This window comes from Astatotilapia calliptera, chromosome 19 (genome assembly GCF_964374335.1).
Source record: "Astatotilapia calliptera chromosome 19, fAstCal68.1, whole genome shotgun sequence".
Lineage (NCBI taxonomy): Eukaryota > Metazoa > Chordata > Actinopteri > Cichliformes > Cichlidae > Astatotilapia > Astatotilapia calliptera.
The window spans coordinates 20630936-20645769 of NC_137440.1; the positions used below are offsets into that span (position 1 = coordinate 20630936).

The window sequence follows — 14834 nt, forward strand, 5'->3', positions numbered from 1 at the left end:
AATCAACCCGATTAAGGCCTGTATCTCCCTGAAAGAGAAAAATGAAAAAGGAAATTAACCCGCACCTTCAGATCATCTACTGAATTATCTGTAAGCAGACAAGCACTTCACCTTTCTACTGACCTGTAATTTTCTATAAAGATAACTATGAGGAATTATACTGTTGTCTAACGTTAAAATGACCGCAGACCTGATTCAAACAGCTGGCCTACATAAGCATGTGTGCCAACATCACACCAGTTACTTTTCCTGGTTTAGACTGAGCCCATGTGAGAAGATTTATGTAAAGTAAACACAGCAAGTCTGTGTTGCTATGTTTGGCAGAAATCGCTGCCAAACTCCTTGTTATTTCTGAAATGCTTACAAATAAGAAATGTCTGCTATGTTGGACAAAATTAAACTCCAAATTTAAAGAAACAGTTTTACTGCTGGGGAGTTTTCTTGGGCTCTGAGGCATTTATGCATTTTTCTCTCTGCAAAGCTACTGGCATGGAGCTGATGGTGATCTGATCATTTATCTGACCTGCAAGTTGTCACACGTCTCCTGGCTGTAGGTGATCCTCTGGATCTCAGTAGGGGAGGTGAGGTACAAAGCCTGACCCAGGTTGGAGAAGCAGAATGTTCTTGCTATTCGCATGTCTGTGAGCGGCAGGTAGTTGACATCCAGAAGAGGCCGTAGACTGGGTAAACTGTAATCACGCAAAACACCACACCAAGTTGCTAACATCTATTTATGTTTTCCTCACTTGGTATCTCTGCTTGATCAGAGATTTCAAAATATAAATAACAGCAGACGCTAGTAATGATGATACCTCAGAGTCATTATATGCCCATTAGCACAGAAACAGGCGATGCAGTTAGCCCCGGCCATCTGCACAACATCAGCCCTCAGCACGAAGGAGGTCTCTGTGATGCTGTGTTTGTAGATGCGGGTTTGGGAGGGCAGGGCCACCACCTTGGCCTGTTTCTCCGAACACAGTATGGCAAAGTGAGTATCCTGGCTCTCCTGTGACGAGGGAGGAGAGGCTGGCCTGCGCTTCCGACTCTTCTCTTTTTCTTCATCTGAAGCATTTGGGTCATACCACTGCTCAAAGAAAGGGGGCAGCAGAGTTCCAGTTGCATCCAGCAGGGCCATAGTTAAAATGCCTCCTTTGAGCTTGACCAGGGTGCCTAAGAAATTAGATATTTTCAGCTTAAAATAAAAAAATAATTGGTCACAGCATAATTCAAGGTCAGCTATAAGTGGCATGTTAAGTTCTTAATTGTCTTCTGAAACTTGTGCAATTTTAGCTTTAAGCTTTGTTTTCATAACTAAACTAATCCTAAAACCAAAACGTTAAGGTCAGGTCTGTTTACCCTTTGGCTTCAGTAAATAAACCACAAGATATACCCATCATGTGGATAGCATGTGACTATTGTAGCACCAAATGATATTGGAAACCATCTGTGTAGCTTTAGTCTATATTCTTGTCAACTCCTTGCACACACATTTCCACACCTTGATCAACATTTGCTTCCCCCTCGCTCCTTTTCAGCAATGAAGGCTGCTTGATCCTAGTTCTAATGCTTGATATTCTAATGCTTGTCAACAAAGGTCACTATGTATCCTCATGCAAATTTTATTTTAAGTTTGTTTTTTGTATTTTTTTACCGCAAGACGCAATGCCAACTGGCTGCTGTAACCTCTGGTCTCCACTTGGTGGCAGGCTGAGGGCCACCATCATCACCGAGCCGTGGGTGGTCCCCACCAGCAGACAGGGGCTGACCAGGCTGTCTGTCTTCCTTGGAAAACTCTCACAGAAGTGAAAGGAGGAGATGGCCTCTCGAGATTCTCGGTCTATGCTGGCTACACTTGAACTGCGTGAGCGGGTGAATGAGTTATCCCTGGCATCTGGACAGCAGGAGGACAAACAAAAGGAAATGAGGAAACAACGCATGTAAAAGTGAAAGGGGTTAGTAGTTAAACTCTCCACTTTAGCATTTTAGTTCTCAGAGAAAAACAAAACCCTGGTTAGAAACATATATTCTGATGTCAGAGGTTTAGCAGAGAATGCCTTCCATCGTATTTATGTACTTTATAGAAATGGAAATGCAGCGGAAAAGAAAAAACACCCACAGTAACATGATAAATAAACCCAAAGTCCAACAAAAGAAAGAAAAAAAAAGAAAAAAAAAAAGCTTTTGACATTGTGATGCTCTTTCAGTTTACATTCAAGGAGGCAGTTTACTTTTTTCCAAATGTGGATTTCCGGAATTGATTCTGAAAACTTAATGTTGTTTATTTAAAGAAATAAAAATGAATGTCCTATTATAGGATCACAAAAAAAAGCAAAAAAAAAAAAAAACAGGTGTTTTAGAAGTAAGAATTATTCATGCATTATTTTTGTGCTGATGGCAACTTAAGAACAAGTTTTAACCCCCTTTAAAAAGCTAATGAGGGACACCAACATAAACAAAAGGCCTTTTAACATGGGGGAAAGGCTTAAAACATCGGCCATCACGTGTGATCTTCACAAGAAAAAACTGTAAACAGGAAAAGCAAGATTTTTAACACCGAGTGCAGTCATGCCACTGGAACTTCCTCAAAAAGAAGGAAACGCTCACTGTGAGAGGATTAGTGTTATCTGCCAAATCTGCAGAGTAAGAGCCATAGTAGTGGAGTGAGTTAGTACCAGTTATCCCACTGCAGCCCAAGTCAGACCAAGGCTGGTCCACTCACAGAAAATGGGGTCTGACTTAGTTCTACAGAGGTCCTCCTTCAGGTTCATCCTGGCTGTTGCCGTTCTTTTCACACAACACAACTGCTTCTTACATGTCTGAATGCGCCTTCGTTGGAACCCACCCTTTTCTTTGAGTTTAAAAAGAGAGTGTTTGTCTGAACTTGCAGTAAAAAAAACAAAAACAAACAAACAAACAAACAAACAAACACACCCCCAAGACATCAGGAACATGACATTCAGAACAACATGTTGCTGGACAGTAAGAAGTAGTTTTGCAGACCTACTTAAAAGCTAGAACCTAATACAAAGCAGAAGATTCAAATAACAAGATGAACACCTGTAAGAAAATACAAAGGTTCTTAGAAAAATGTAAGTTATTAGTTTTGGCTTACCCAGGTCAGTCTTTTGCTCACTAGACGAGCTAATTTTCCGTGACATCTTAGCTGTAACAGAAACAAATACCTCTGTTTTACGGTGAAACAATAATGCCTAAAAGGATTGAGATTTTTTTTAAACTTCTTTGATTGTGAATTACAACAAACGATTCAATAAGTATGATTTTTACCATTTTGTGGCCTTGTTTTCAATGTGCACATCAGTGTGCAATCACTGAATAGAACACAATTTTGAGTACGATTTTTAAACATGGTGATACCAACTGTAAGACAACTGTTGAGGTCACAGTGCATACACCAATCAGCTACAACATTAAGAACTTTGGCAAGTGAATTGAGTAATACTGATTATTTTGTTAGAATGGCACCTATAAACAGGTGGGACTATTTAGCGCTAGGTTCAAACGAACCTGATGGGCTAAAAGGAGAAAAATGTAAAAAAGAAAAAAGAGCAGTGCATGGACCAAAGTCCTCTCACATGGATCATTATGTGATAAATGTTCCTGGAAGGTAGAGGTTACTTCCTGCCAAAAGTGGCCCGAGAAGGGACAACTGGGGAAGGGTCTAGCTCCAATTGCACTAGAAGGGCTAATGTAACAAATTTCTGAAAACTTCAGCACTGTTTGATAGTACAGTATCAAATAGTACTATCAAACAGTACTGTTTGATATAAATGGATTGTTTGCATAGTTTGAGGTTGGACAGCTGCAGAGATGTATGCTGATCCCTGTTAGAAGCTGAAAAAACCTACAGTGAGCGCATGTGTATCATAACTGGAACACAGACCAATAGAGAAAGGTGTCTAAAGAACCATGTTTTTACATCATGGAAACGGGGCGTCTGCATTGTTTACATGTGTCAGAAATTACAGCAGGATGCATGACGGCAAGCCAGTGGAAGCAGTGGGACGGTCTGGGTAACGTTCTGCTTTGAGGTTGCTATGGCATTCATGAAGATGCTACTTTGACACATAACCAACCTAAGCATGGTTACAGTCCACATACAGCACTTCACTGTAATAGTAGTTGGCTCTTTTAAGAAGAACAATGCCGAATTGCACCCCCACCCCCAAAAAAATGATTTTTTCCAGGAATATGAAAAGTTGTTGATTTTGCCCTCCAAACTTCCCAGACCTCACTTGAAGTGAACATCTGTGGGAAGTGGTAGAAATAAAAGAAGTCAAATGCGTGCAAGCCCCATCGAGGTAAAGAGCTTAAAGGATCTGCTGCTAAGGTCGTCCTGCCTGATACCACAGGACACCTCTGGAGGTGTCGTAGAGCCCACGTCTCAAAGGGTCAAACAACGAGGCAGACCTACAGAGTATTATGGAGGTAGTTTTAATGTTATAGCTCACTGGTGTATATCTTGTAAATGACTACTTGTAATAAGACGCTAAACTCTTTTGGAAATAACATTACAATTCATCATAATAAAAGCTGATTTTAAGGTGGTGCTTTTGGTTGTTGCCAGTTTCTTTTCTGTACAAATTCCTAAAAGTTGTCTGTTGCAGTCAGTGACCACCCTGAGAGAAACCATGAGAATACAAATGAGGTAGAGAAGCATCACAGACAACCGATAGAGCCTGTAATGTCAAACAAAGCAAGAGGCAGTTGAGAAATAAGGTAATTACAATTCAGTGAACATAGTTATGCAAAGAGAGTAGGTGGAGAGAGAGGAGGAGGGGAAAAAAATAAAAAGAATCAGTGGACAGCCAAACAGTTAACACTGAACTGAAGCCCTGGAATCAAACACACAGAGCAAGTATCTACAGTCCAAGAGAAATCATTTTGATGTTAGTGCTGTAGAGACTGAGGCGAGAAGCAGATTTTCTATGCTTTTGTTTTAGTTTCAAAAAATAAAACAAGAAAAACAAAACACACACAAAAAATAATCCTCAAGTAAAATTTCATTTTTCCATACTATATTCTAAGTTGTGTAACAGCAGTCTACAGTATTTTGGTAAAAATCTGCATAGAAAATCTGCACCTGAAATTGAAGAGTCATCCTGTCATGCACTTGATCAACCTCCCTGATTCATTTTCTACAAAACCCCTACATTATGTGATTAGTGAAAACCGATTTCTTTAATGCAATTATTCCTTTAACTGGCACAGTATGCACAGGCTTGCGTAGGATTAAGGCACAGTGTGGTTAGAACGCCGTCATTCAGAGAGAAAGAGTGAGTAATCACAAAGAATACATCTGAAAGATACAGTACCAAAGTCATTGGCAACCGTCTTGGAAAAGCGCCTGCTTTTCAACTTCACTGGAAATAAGGTTCAAAAATACAAGTCAGAGAACTTTAGTCACTGTCTAAATATTAACTTTTAAAGGGTCATACACTTGAAAATACAATACCCTTCTCTATGAAATTCTGCTTTTTGTCATCATCTGAATTGCAGGGTGAGGTAGAGCCTACATGACAAATGGCAGCCGATATGAAAGACGAATTTCAAAAGAAAATGATACAGTCGGTAGTTCACGCCAAGACTTACCTGAAGTAGGTGATCTGCAGCGGTCCTCTGAGGCATTGGACCCATCGTTGGAATCACAAGTCGCTGCAGGAGCCACAGAAATTGTAATTAAGAGTCAGACAGGATTACGCTGCAGTTAATTCCTATTGCACATGTAGTAACAATAACAGCTCAAGTATTACAAAGGCAATCATACAACGAGGTAATCATTCAATTTAGCAAGTAAGCTCTGCTTCAGTTTACAAATCTACCACAAGTGAGCTCACTAAATGCATCAGTATTGGCTGTCTAGTAGTCAAATCATAGGTGTATACTTTAAAGATACTCTCTCTCTCAAGTCTGAAATTTGACTCCATCCTCACTGGAAATGTCAAAGAAAAGTCTGTACTGAGCTTTGGAGATTTGGGGTGCTATAATAAAACCAGAGAATGTATCTCTATGTGATAAAAGAAAAGGCTTAGAGGAGAACAATGACACTGTGGGTAGGGGAGAGAAAAAAATCTGACACAACAGGACTTACTGAAGTGAGATGAGCGTAGTTTTTTCATAGACTCAGAATACAAGAAAGAAAGTCTGGACATGCAAGACGTCACAGTTGGAATGTCTTTACCAAATCACAGAGAGAGATCAACAGTAAAAACAGAGAGACAGAAAAATGCCTGAAAATCTAACTGCAAAACAGAAGAAAATGTGAAGTCTCAGCTGCTTGCTGCTGAATTTCTATTTGATTCACTGTTAAAACAGTATATGTTTCCAATAGTGTTCTTGCAATTTGCATAAATTAAAGACTGCTTTTAAAAGGCAACCAAACAAAATGCAGATAAGAGTCCTGCATCTAGCATCAAGCGACTGAGACTAAAAAGAATGAAGACAAACAGTGACTGACAGGATGATTAGGCAAAGAGAGAAAAACACAATAGAAGACATGACAGAAACAGCAAGGCTGAAACAAGTAAACAAGGTTTATGTATTGTTTTGTCAGTAAACAGAATCAAAAGGCAGTGCTATTACAGCAGAGCGGCTCTGCTCAGCTACAGCATCCATTCTAACATGCATGCTCCACTGTCTTTGCTCCTTCCAACTGAACAGATGGAGAATCCGCCAGCGATGCCCCCTGTTGAGGGAGAGGAGCTACTGCAGGGGGCGGTGCTCACAGTGCGAAGTCAGGGCAGCTGCCAAGTGTCAGCTCTGCCTCCCTAACCCACCTCCAACAGCCTCCAAAAGTGTTCAGCAAAAAATAAAGGAATACAAGGAGCGTAGCAAATTATTTACTGTATTTCAGTGAGATAAATGTTATCCAGGGTGACAAGTTCAGCAGAACACAGAGAGAAATCAACAGAAAGAGTGTTTAATTGGTTGAGTGCAGCTCACCTCCGGAAGGCTTTGCTTTACGTGGGGAGCGAGGCTGCCTCTGATAGGGGTCAGATGGGCTGTACAGCTCTGATGTGCCCATATTGAAAAGCAGGGTTTTCTGGAGGTAGTCCACCACAGCCAGACCGTTACTGTTTCCAAACACCACACTGAAAGACAGAAAGGTCAAAGAATGCAGTGGAACTCCAAATTATGATTTAGGCAGGCTTTATTTACTTTTGCACTTGGTTGAAAATGCTTGGTTACAGTGTGCTTTGAGACAGGATATAATTACGATTTCTTTACCCACACAAATTGAGCACAAAAAAGGATACCGAGCTATGAAGACTAGTGAGAGCCCAAAGTGATGTGACCTCATGTCAAAAGCATCAGCTGTATTGAACATAAGAGACTTACAGGCCATAGGAAGAATTGATTGCCAGGCTGGTGATCTGCTGAGGTGGCTCCCCACTCACCCACACCAGCTGGATCACCAGTTCCACCTGGTTGCCCGGAGACTGCTTCAGTGGGGAGCTCCGCACCCTGCATCAAACACACAGCAGGATACGACAGCAGGCTGCAGTTTACACTGGAATAAATTATCATCTATGGGCAAGCTACACTCTGGATCATCATTTTTATTGCTATTACTATTATTATTACTTTAAAAGCATTTTATTAAGAGGATTCTTTTTTTCTTGTGTTTTTCATCTCTTCTGTGACAGCCTGCTTCACAAAAACAGAAGCCAAGGCAAAATTAAAGAAATTCCATACTGTAGACATGGTATATTGTCTCGGGGGCCATCAGAGGAGTTGCTCCCTGTTGATGGCTGAGTGGGAAGCTCACTCTCCTGAGGGCTGGAGGAAGCTCCCGGGGTTGGCAGGGTGGGGGTCTGCTCTCCTCCTGGGTCAGGAGAGTCCACTTCGCTAAACTCACACTGCATTCGCACCTCCAAGAGCTAAACAAGAAATAAAAAGACAAAAAAAAAAAAAAGGCTTGTTCTTGTAAATGTTTATCGACTATTATCCTATTATCTATCCATCCTGACCTTAGGAATAATTTACCCATTCACTCTGTCCATTTATTATGCCCCAAGCAATTTACCTGAACAACTTCAGTGGTAATTTCTTGTTTGCTGAACCTATAGACAATAACATGAGCAGATACTCCAGCCACGCACAGCATCCGGCTCTCGGGACACCAGGACAAGGTCTGGATGGCAAATGGGTCCTCATCTACTATATCTGTGTTTGGCTTCTCCTCCTTTCCACGAGCCCTCTCAAACACCTTGGCAGTCTTCAGCTTGTACAGCACTTGAAGCATTACTGTGGAAGGAAAATAAGGACATGATGATTCACTGCGATCAGTGCACTCTCGATAGCACAGGTTACAACAGGAATCGAGGTGGTGGTGATTAATATTGTTCTTTCAAGGAGCACTACGTTCAAAATCCAAGCAACTAGAATTAGAGATGGGAATTAGTTTGTGAACAAAGAAACCCAGAACATCAGTGACGTAGCAGCTCATCCGGCTCGAAATCCATCAGAATTCACAGGTTATTGTAATGTGTGAAGTACAGAAAGAAAGTGATAAGTTTTCTTGTCATTGGTGTGTTATATTGCACAAACTAATGAGAATTGCAAACAGTAATTTCTAGGACAAAATAATGTAGTTCAACACCAAATAGAAGTGTCTGGGTTCAGTAGCATTATAACTACAGGGTCAGTCGTAACTATGGCCATAAAAAGTCTTAAAATATGTGCACACTTCAGTATGTCGTAGTAACAGTAACCATATAACCAATGGGAACCATCAACCAATAGGACCACTTGATTTTTAAAGTTTTTAATTTAGTGCATGAATACATCTCCTTGGAAGGAAAATTAAAGATAAAGACATGCAAGGATGAACTTTTTGTAGTAAGTAATATACTGCTCTTAACAACAAAATACTCACGTGCAGAAGCATCCCAGAATTTGATTGACCCATCAGCATGTCTATTATAGCAGGGGATAGACAGAATAAAAACAAAACAATTAAACATTTATTACTGAACAAGACCTGTGCACATCTTAAAATAAGTAAGCACGACTCATTATATTATTACTTTATTCAATCAATACAGACCCTGTGATTATAATCTCAGGGTAACTCTGTGTGCCTTGGCCCCAGTTTCCCCCACTAATGGGCCATTCCTGTTAAAAACAAATAAACAAAAATGAAGCTTCTGTCTGCGGTGAAGTCAAATGCTCATGTAAAATTCACACAGACAACACAACTGAGTCATTTACCTTCTTACTGTAACCTTGCCTCTTTTGCCGACAGCCGACAGAGTAAAGTGCAGGAATAAGTTCAGCAGGACAGTCAGCAAAATACTCACAGCAGGTCACCGGTGACTCGTGGATAGTCAGAGGATAAGGGTTTTCAAATATGGGATACCTGTCACGATAATCAGTCACATGTTTACACTAAATATTATACAGCATTATGCTACATGTTCTGATCTGTATGTCAAACTTATAGCTGCGATAATAAATGTTAACAAAAGATGCTAGATTTTGTGTAATGTATTCACCAAAGTTTGAAATTTTAATAAAGTTTATTACACTTTAGAGTGGGCAATGTGGCCATTTGGTGTAGAATCTAGATGCACAATGTAAAATATCCATGTTTTTTGATGCAATATAATTATTAATACAACCACAGCTAGAAAGTTGAATATTTACCCAATCTGTCCGAGGTCTATTACAACTAAATCTTTCTCAAGAAGGACCACCACAGCATAAGGCTCCTGAAAGTCTAGAAAACAAATCGGCAGAAAATTTACATGGATAATGGCATCGTTTCAGTTGGTAACTGCATATGCTGTTCTGACTAGTGTCACAGCTCACCATTTGGATATGGAGTTTCACACAGCGTTAGGAAATCCACAATCGGGTAGTCCATCTCCAGAACAGCAGTGCTCTTTCCGTGCATCACAGTAAGACAGGCTCTCCTCCCCACTGTATCGTAAGACAGACCTCCAGACAGCACCATGAATGGGTCCCTGGGTTTAACAAACACACATATTTTAATAGCTTCTTCAATAAAATTGAATTAGTTGTGGCAGATGAAAAATTACCAGGTGTACTCAGCGGTAAATGGGTAAAGAGGGACACCAAATTTTACTGTGGTGCTTTCTCTGGGGACTTTTTGGCCCGATTTTGATAGAACCTGTGCTGGGAGGAGCCTACTTTTTAATCATTATTAAAACTATATTAATCCCCGTCCTCAAACGCCTGAGAAAAATGTATTAGATCACTTTCAATGAAATGTTGGCCATTTAGTTAATGGCTTTGACATAAGAGCATCTCTTCAGATGCTGCCAGCTGTGTCAAAAATCATTATATTTAACAAGTATCATGAGACTGTTGCCTTGTCTAATTACTTATTAGACAGGGCTTTTTCATCAGCATAAGGACGCTGTCAAGAAGACTAACCTGTTACATATTCAGAATAACAGGAAAGGACATTTTGAGTACAGGATATGGTTTCAAACTAGCGTCCGTTAAGACACAGGATGGGTGGGAACTACCATCACACTCACCCAGCCCTTGTTGTTTTGTATTCCACTTTCAGGATAGGCTTGCATGGTTCTGGCTTTTTTCCATCCTTAGGCTGCTTTCCTATTGGATTTCAAGATGCCAAAAAAACAAAACAAAACAAATCCCCGAAACAAAAACTCATTATATTTTACATTGCAGGAATACAGTACATATGGTGCATATGTGAACATATGGACATGTCGGCATCCATCTGTTACACATGTCAAAGACTGGCGGGACTACACTTTATTTAAAGGCCTATATAGTTTTTCCATTAATCATGCCTCTGTGAATATAAACAATACAAGTGTGTGTATACAACAGCTCCTACCATGTGGTGTGATGATCTGTGCGGGCTTGGCTGGGGTTCGTACATTCCACGTGGTCAAAGTGCCATCGGAGTGGCTGCAAACAAACTGTTTGCCCTCATGGTGCCAGGCGACTGAGTGGATTGCCTGAGAAACCACGGTAGCCGTTTAACAGAGTGTGATACATAATGTACAAGTAACATATGTTTGACAGTTCAGAATAGCAAAGTAACTCTACATCATTGGGGAAATCAGGGTTTGTCTCAACAAAGGTGATACTTGTCCACGGATAGTTTGGGTCCCTTCAAAAATTCATGAGTAACTAGCAAAATACATGATAATGTTATTTTGAGCTGTTTTCCATTCTCTTAAAATGAAAGAAACCTAAACGTCCATTTCATGTGTCATTATAAAACTTCATGTGTTAACTGATTTACAAAGAAACCCAACAAGACCAAACATGTTTCTCAGACAACAGTGAGGAACACCAGACAAACTAGTTTCCTCACAAGAACTGGAACAAAGGAAAACAATGCCTTACCTCATCATAATTGTAGCGGTAGTCAGCTTTTTTGCACTTCAAATCCCACAGCACTACTATCCCAGACTCAAATCCAATCAGAAGCTGAAATAACAAGAGAAGCAAAGCAAGTAAGGCTCAGCTGACTGCTGTTAAACTACATTCTGCACAAAACTGGTTCATAATGAATTCACTTTATGAATGTATGACAGTTATTTATTTTACATTCCCTAGTAGACTTTTATGACATTGCTTAAGATGGCATAAGATGCAATATTCTGACATTTACACACTGTAAGAAGCAACTAAGTTTTCACTTACTATGCAATCATGTAAACACTAGAGTAGCTTATAACTATTTTTTCAATAGTTAGGAATTTCCTTGTGAGAACAGGCTAAAAGATACGCATAAACCCTTTGAAATGGCCTGTAAGAGGCAAATAGAAGGGTCTGCATACGAGCGTAGGTGTTTTTGCATTTTTGGCTCTATATGATGTGAGAAAGGATATCCTTAATATGGTCACCTCAGACGAATATTGTCTGCTGTTCAAACTGTGTTTGCAGGGGGCAGGCCAATAGAAAGACAGCTGGCTTAAATTGAGGCTTGTTCAAGACAGTGAATGAAATGAGGGGGCGCACCAAGATGATCATTTTCACCTCTAAATAACGCAGAGCTACTCCAAAAGAACTTAACAGTGAGATTCCAGAAATAAAAATCCAATTCATATGCTTCATAGGTATGAGCTATAATACTCTGTGTATTTATTTCTTTTAACAAAAGTGCAATTTATTTGCAGTGTCCCGGAAAAGCACTACTCTAACAACAAACTTAAATTTCAGCAAATGCCCAACTGGTGATAGCAGTAACATGAATTCCTGTGCCAAATTGTCTACCAGCAACTAGTAGCAAATTATAATAGTCAACCCAAATGCTCCTAGTTGTTGTTGTCGCTGCCTTTTTTACAGTCACAGTGGTAGCCTACTCTGCGCCATCACTGCAGACTGTCCTATCTTTAGCTCTAGGAAAACAGTAACTGCTAGTTGAGGTAAAACATCATTACCTATGATCCAAAGCAGGAATGTCCCCTGCAATCCATCTTTATCTAACTGATTATCTCCAGTTCACTTAATCACTTAAGTGGAACTTTAACTTTCTTGAATTAAAAGCAAGCCTATATTTCTTTTAAAAGACATGAACTTTTACATTATATAACTGAACAGTCTCTGAGATCCAACTAAAAATCATTTCCAGCTCTGCTTCTCCACATAACATCATCAGATGACGTACAATTGTTTATCTTCTCTATAGGCAATGTAATGTTCAGCTATCAGTTACCTTGCCCTCATCCATGGGGTTATCACTGATGTGCACAACAGGCCCTGGGTGTGTCTTGGTGGATCTGTCAGAGAAAGAAAGAAATGGGAGACAGTCCAAGTCAATTTAGGTATATTTGCCACTGATGAGTAAAATGTATCTGATAAATATAGTGATACAGTGGAGCTTTTAGAGGGCGGTAAGATAGAGGCAATTAGGAAAGACATCCAAAATGTAAGCCCCAATCTTTGGTCTTGCACAGAGAAAAAAAGGACAAGATAATAAGATGAAAATGTGCATCAGCGCACCAGAGGGGAGGAAAAAAAAAAAAAAAAATAGCCATGACATATGAGAGAGACAAACAGCGAGGGAGAGGGAGAGTAGGGTCACATGAGGGTCTATGAGAGATTATAGTGTTTCAAGACAGGATCACCGTGGCAACAGAGCAAGGGGCATGGAGGAAGTGAAGGTCTGGCCTAAAGAAAGTGTTGCTGCCTCTGAGTGTGGTCTGGCTCCAGCGGCTAATGATCTCATTGCTGCTGCTGATGAGTCGATACAGTCAGTGATGTCGCAGTGAATAAAAGGAAGGGATGGAGCGGAATATGAACTCCAGCCGGTAATCACCACATTGTGATACACCCGCACCACAAACACCAGGCTTAATAACCAGTTCTCATGTTTGTGAACTGGATTTTATTGTAATAAAGATTATTTTAACCTAGACTGTTAACTAACGGAATCGTCGGTAAACATTACTTTAAATTAACTAGTTAAAACTGAGTTTCATTTCCAGCATAACACCAGATATGATCATTAGCGCCATACACAGCGTTTCTATCCACTGTAGGGGAGTCCACGAGTTTCCAAAGGCAACAAGCTATGAAGCAGAGCGTGGAAAAGACGATTCTATCAGAGGTTCTACAAAGACATAACTGAATATTTCGCTTTAGATTTCACACCACATCGTTTCTTTTCATCTTCAAAATCAAGACAAGCTAAATCATTTCCCCATCTCCACTTCCTGCATCTGACACATTTATCTAAGAGGACGGCATACTTTGCTCTGACACTTTCAACTCCAGGATCTAAAAGAGCAATTTATCCGATTTCACCAGCAGCCTCATACACACGCACACCTTTATGCAACCAATTTTAGCTGCCAGTCACTTTCTAAAATAATCTTTTTTAGCTCGCTGGTGGGCACATGGAAAATAAAATTGCTTGGAAAAACTTCTGACTAAAGTTTTCATTTAGAAAAAAATAGTAATTTCACTACCCCTTTTAAGCCCCAATCAAGGGCTCAGAATGGGCAAATTTTGTGGTAGACATGTAACCAGTCCTTTTAAGACATGTACTTCTTTCTGTTAATCTGAATGACCTGAGTTCATGTATCAATGTGTACTTTGATCACTTCACAGCGAGTCATGACGGCAATCTTACTAGATTGTACCAGTAACATTTTGGTATCACTTTGCAAACCACCCAATTCGGAATACATTCAGTTACTTTAAGAGTATCAACGGTATATTAACATTATATTAAAAAAAACAAAAACTTCTGGCACCTGCATTTAGTCTCACTTTGCTCAAACTAATCTCACAGCCTCAAAGCGACTTCTTTATGTTGTCCCGACACAAAACAGTTTTATGACACTGCTTGCTAATGAGATTTGAGGTTAACAGTTCGTTTTTTTTCGTTTCAGCCATTTCTAGAAGTCTGTCTTCTGTGTTCCTAACATGCATGAAATGTCAGACAGCACAACAGCAGTAATTTCATCATTTGCTTGTAATGAATTGTCCCCAATACATTTTACTGAGGCGTGCATGAATGAGGTCCATGAAATGATCAAAGTACCTATATAACACACTATATGAACAAAAGTAATAATTCACTGCCTAATCTTTAATTTCAGGTGTATTCCTACTGCCACAGGTGTATTAAATCAAGCATCTATCCATACAGTCTGCCTTTACAAATATTTGTCAAATAATGGCCAATTCCAAAGAGCTCTCTGAATACCAATGTGGTACTATAATAAGATGCCGCTGTTGCAACAACTTTGTGAAATTACTTCCCTCCTGGATATTCCACAATCAACTGTAAGTGGTATTGCAAATTGGAAGTGTTTAGGAACCACAGTAACTCAGCCACGCAGAGGCAAACCACA

General features: G+C 39.9%; 1 protein-coding gene and 1 long non-coding RNA gene across 9 annotated transcripts in view; one reads left to right on the plus strand and one right to left on the minus strand.

The window, feature by feature from the left end:
* Positions 1-14834, minus strand: part of stxbp5b (syntaxin binding protein 5b (tomosyn)) — a 28468-nt gene that overhangs the window by 4200 nt on the left and 9434 nt on the right. Inside the window, exons 6-27 of one of the 8 annotated variants that reach the window (XM_026151707.2) lie at positions 12689-12752; positions 11374-11457; positions 10856-10979; positions 10527-10605; positions 9832-9986; positions 9667-9739; positions 9232-9379; positions 9068-9135; positions 8897-8937; positions 8045-8265; positions 7714-7898; positions 7357-7482; positions 6961-7109; positions 6110-6193; positions 5611-5673; positions 5474-5530; positions 5334-5381; positions 3113-3163; positions 2720-2848; positions 1652-1891; positions 813-1170; positions 524-689 (exon numbers count right to left, since the gene is read on the minus strand). In XM_026151707.2, the coding sequence (XP_026007492.1) occupies positions 524-689; positions 813-1170; positions 1652-1891; positions 2720-2848; positions 3113-3163; positions 5334-5381; positions 5474-5530; positions 5611-5673; positions 6110-6193; positions 6961-7109; positions 7357-7482; positions 7714-7898; positions 8045-8265; positions 8897-8937; positions 9068-9135; positions 9232-9379; positions 9667-9739; positions 9832-9986; positions 10527-10605; positions 10856-10979; positions 11374-11457; positions 12689-12752 (2713 nt within the window). The remainder of the gene's footprint in view (positions 1-523; positions 690-812; positions 1171-1651; positions 1892-2719; positions 2849-3112; positions 3164-5333; positions 5382-5473; positions 5531-5610; positions 5674-6109; positions 6194-6960; positions 7110-7356; positions 7483-7713; positions 7899-8044; positions 8266-8896; positions 8938-9067; positions 9136-9231; positions 9380-9666; positions 9740-9831; positions 9987-10526; positions 10606-10855; positions 10980-11373; positions 11458-12688; positions 12753-14834) is intronic. The other 7 variants (XM_026151709.2, XM_026151708.2, XM_080293984.1 and 4 more) reach the window with 7 other exon arrangements.
* Positions 1815-7933, plus strand: LOC145422517 (uncharacterized). The gene is made up of 2 exons (XR_013903830.1): positions 1815-1952; positions 6679-7933. It is a non-coding gene; the product is annotated as an uncharacterized LOC145422517 (long non-coding RNA).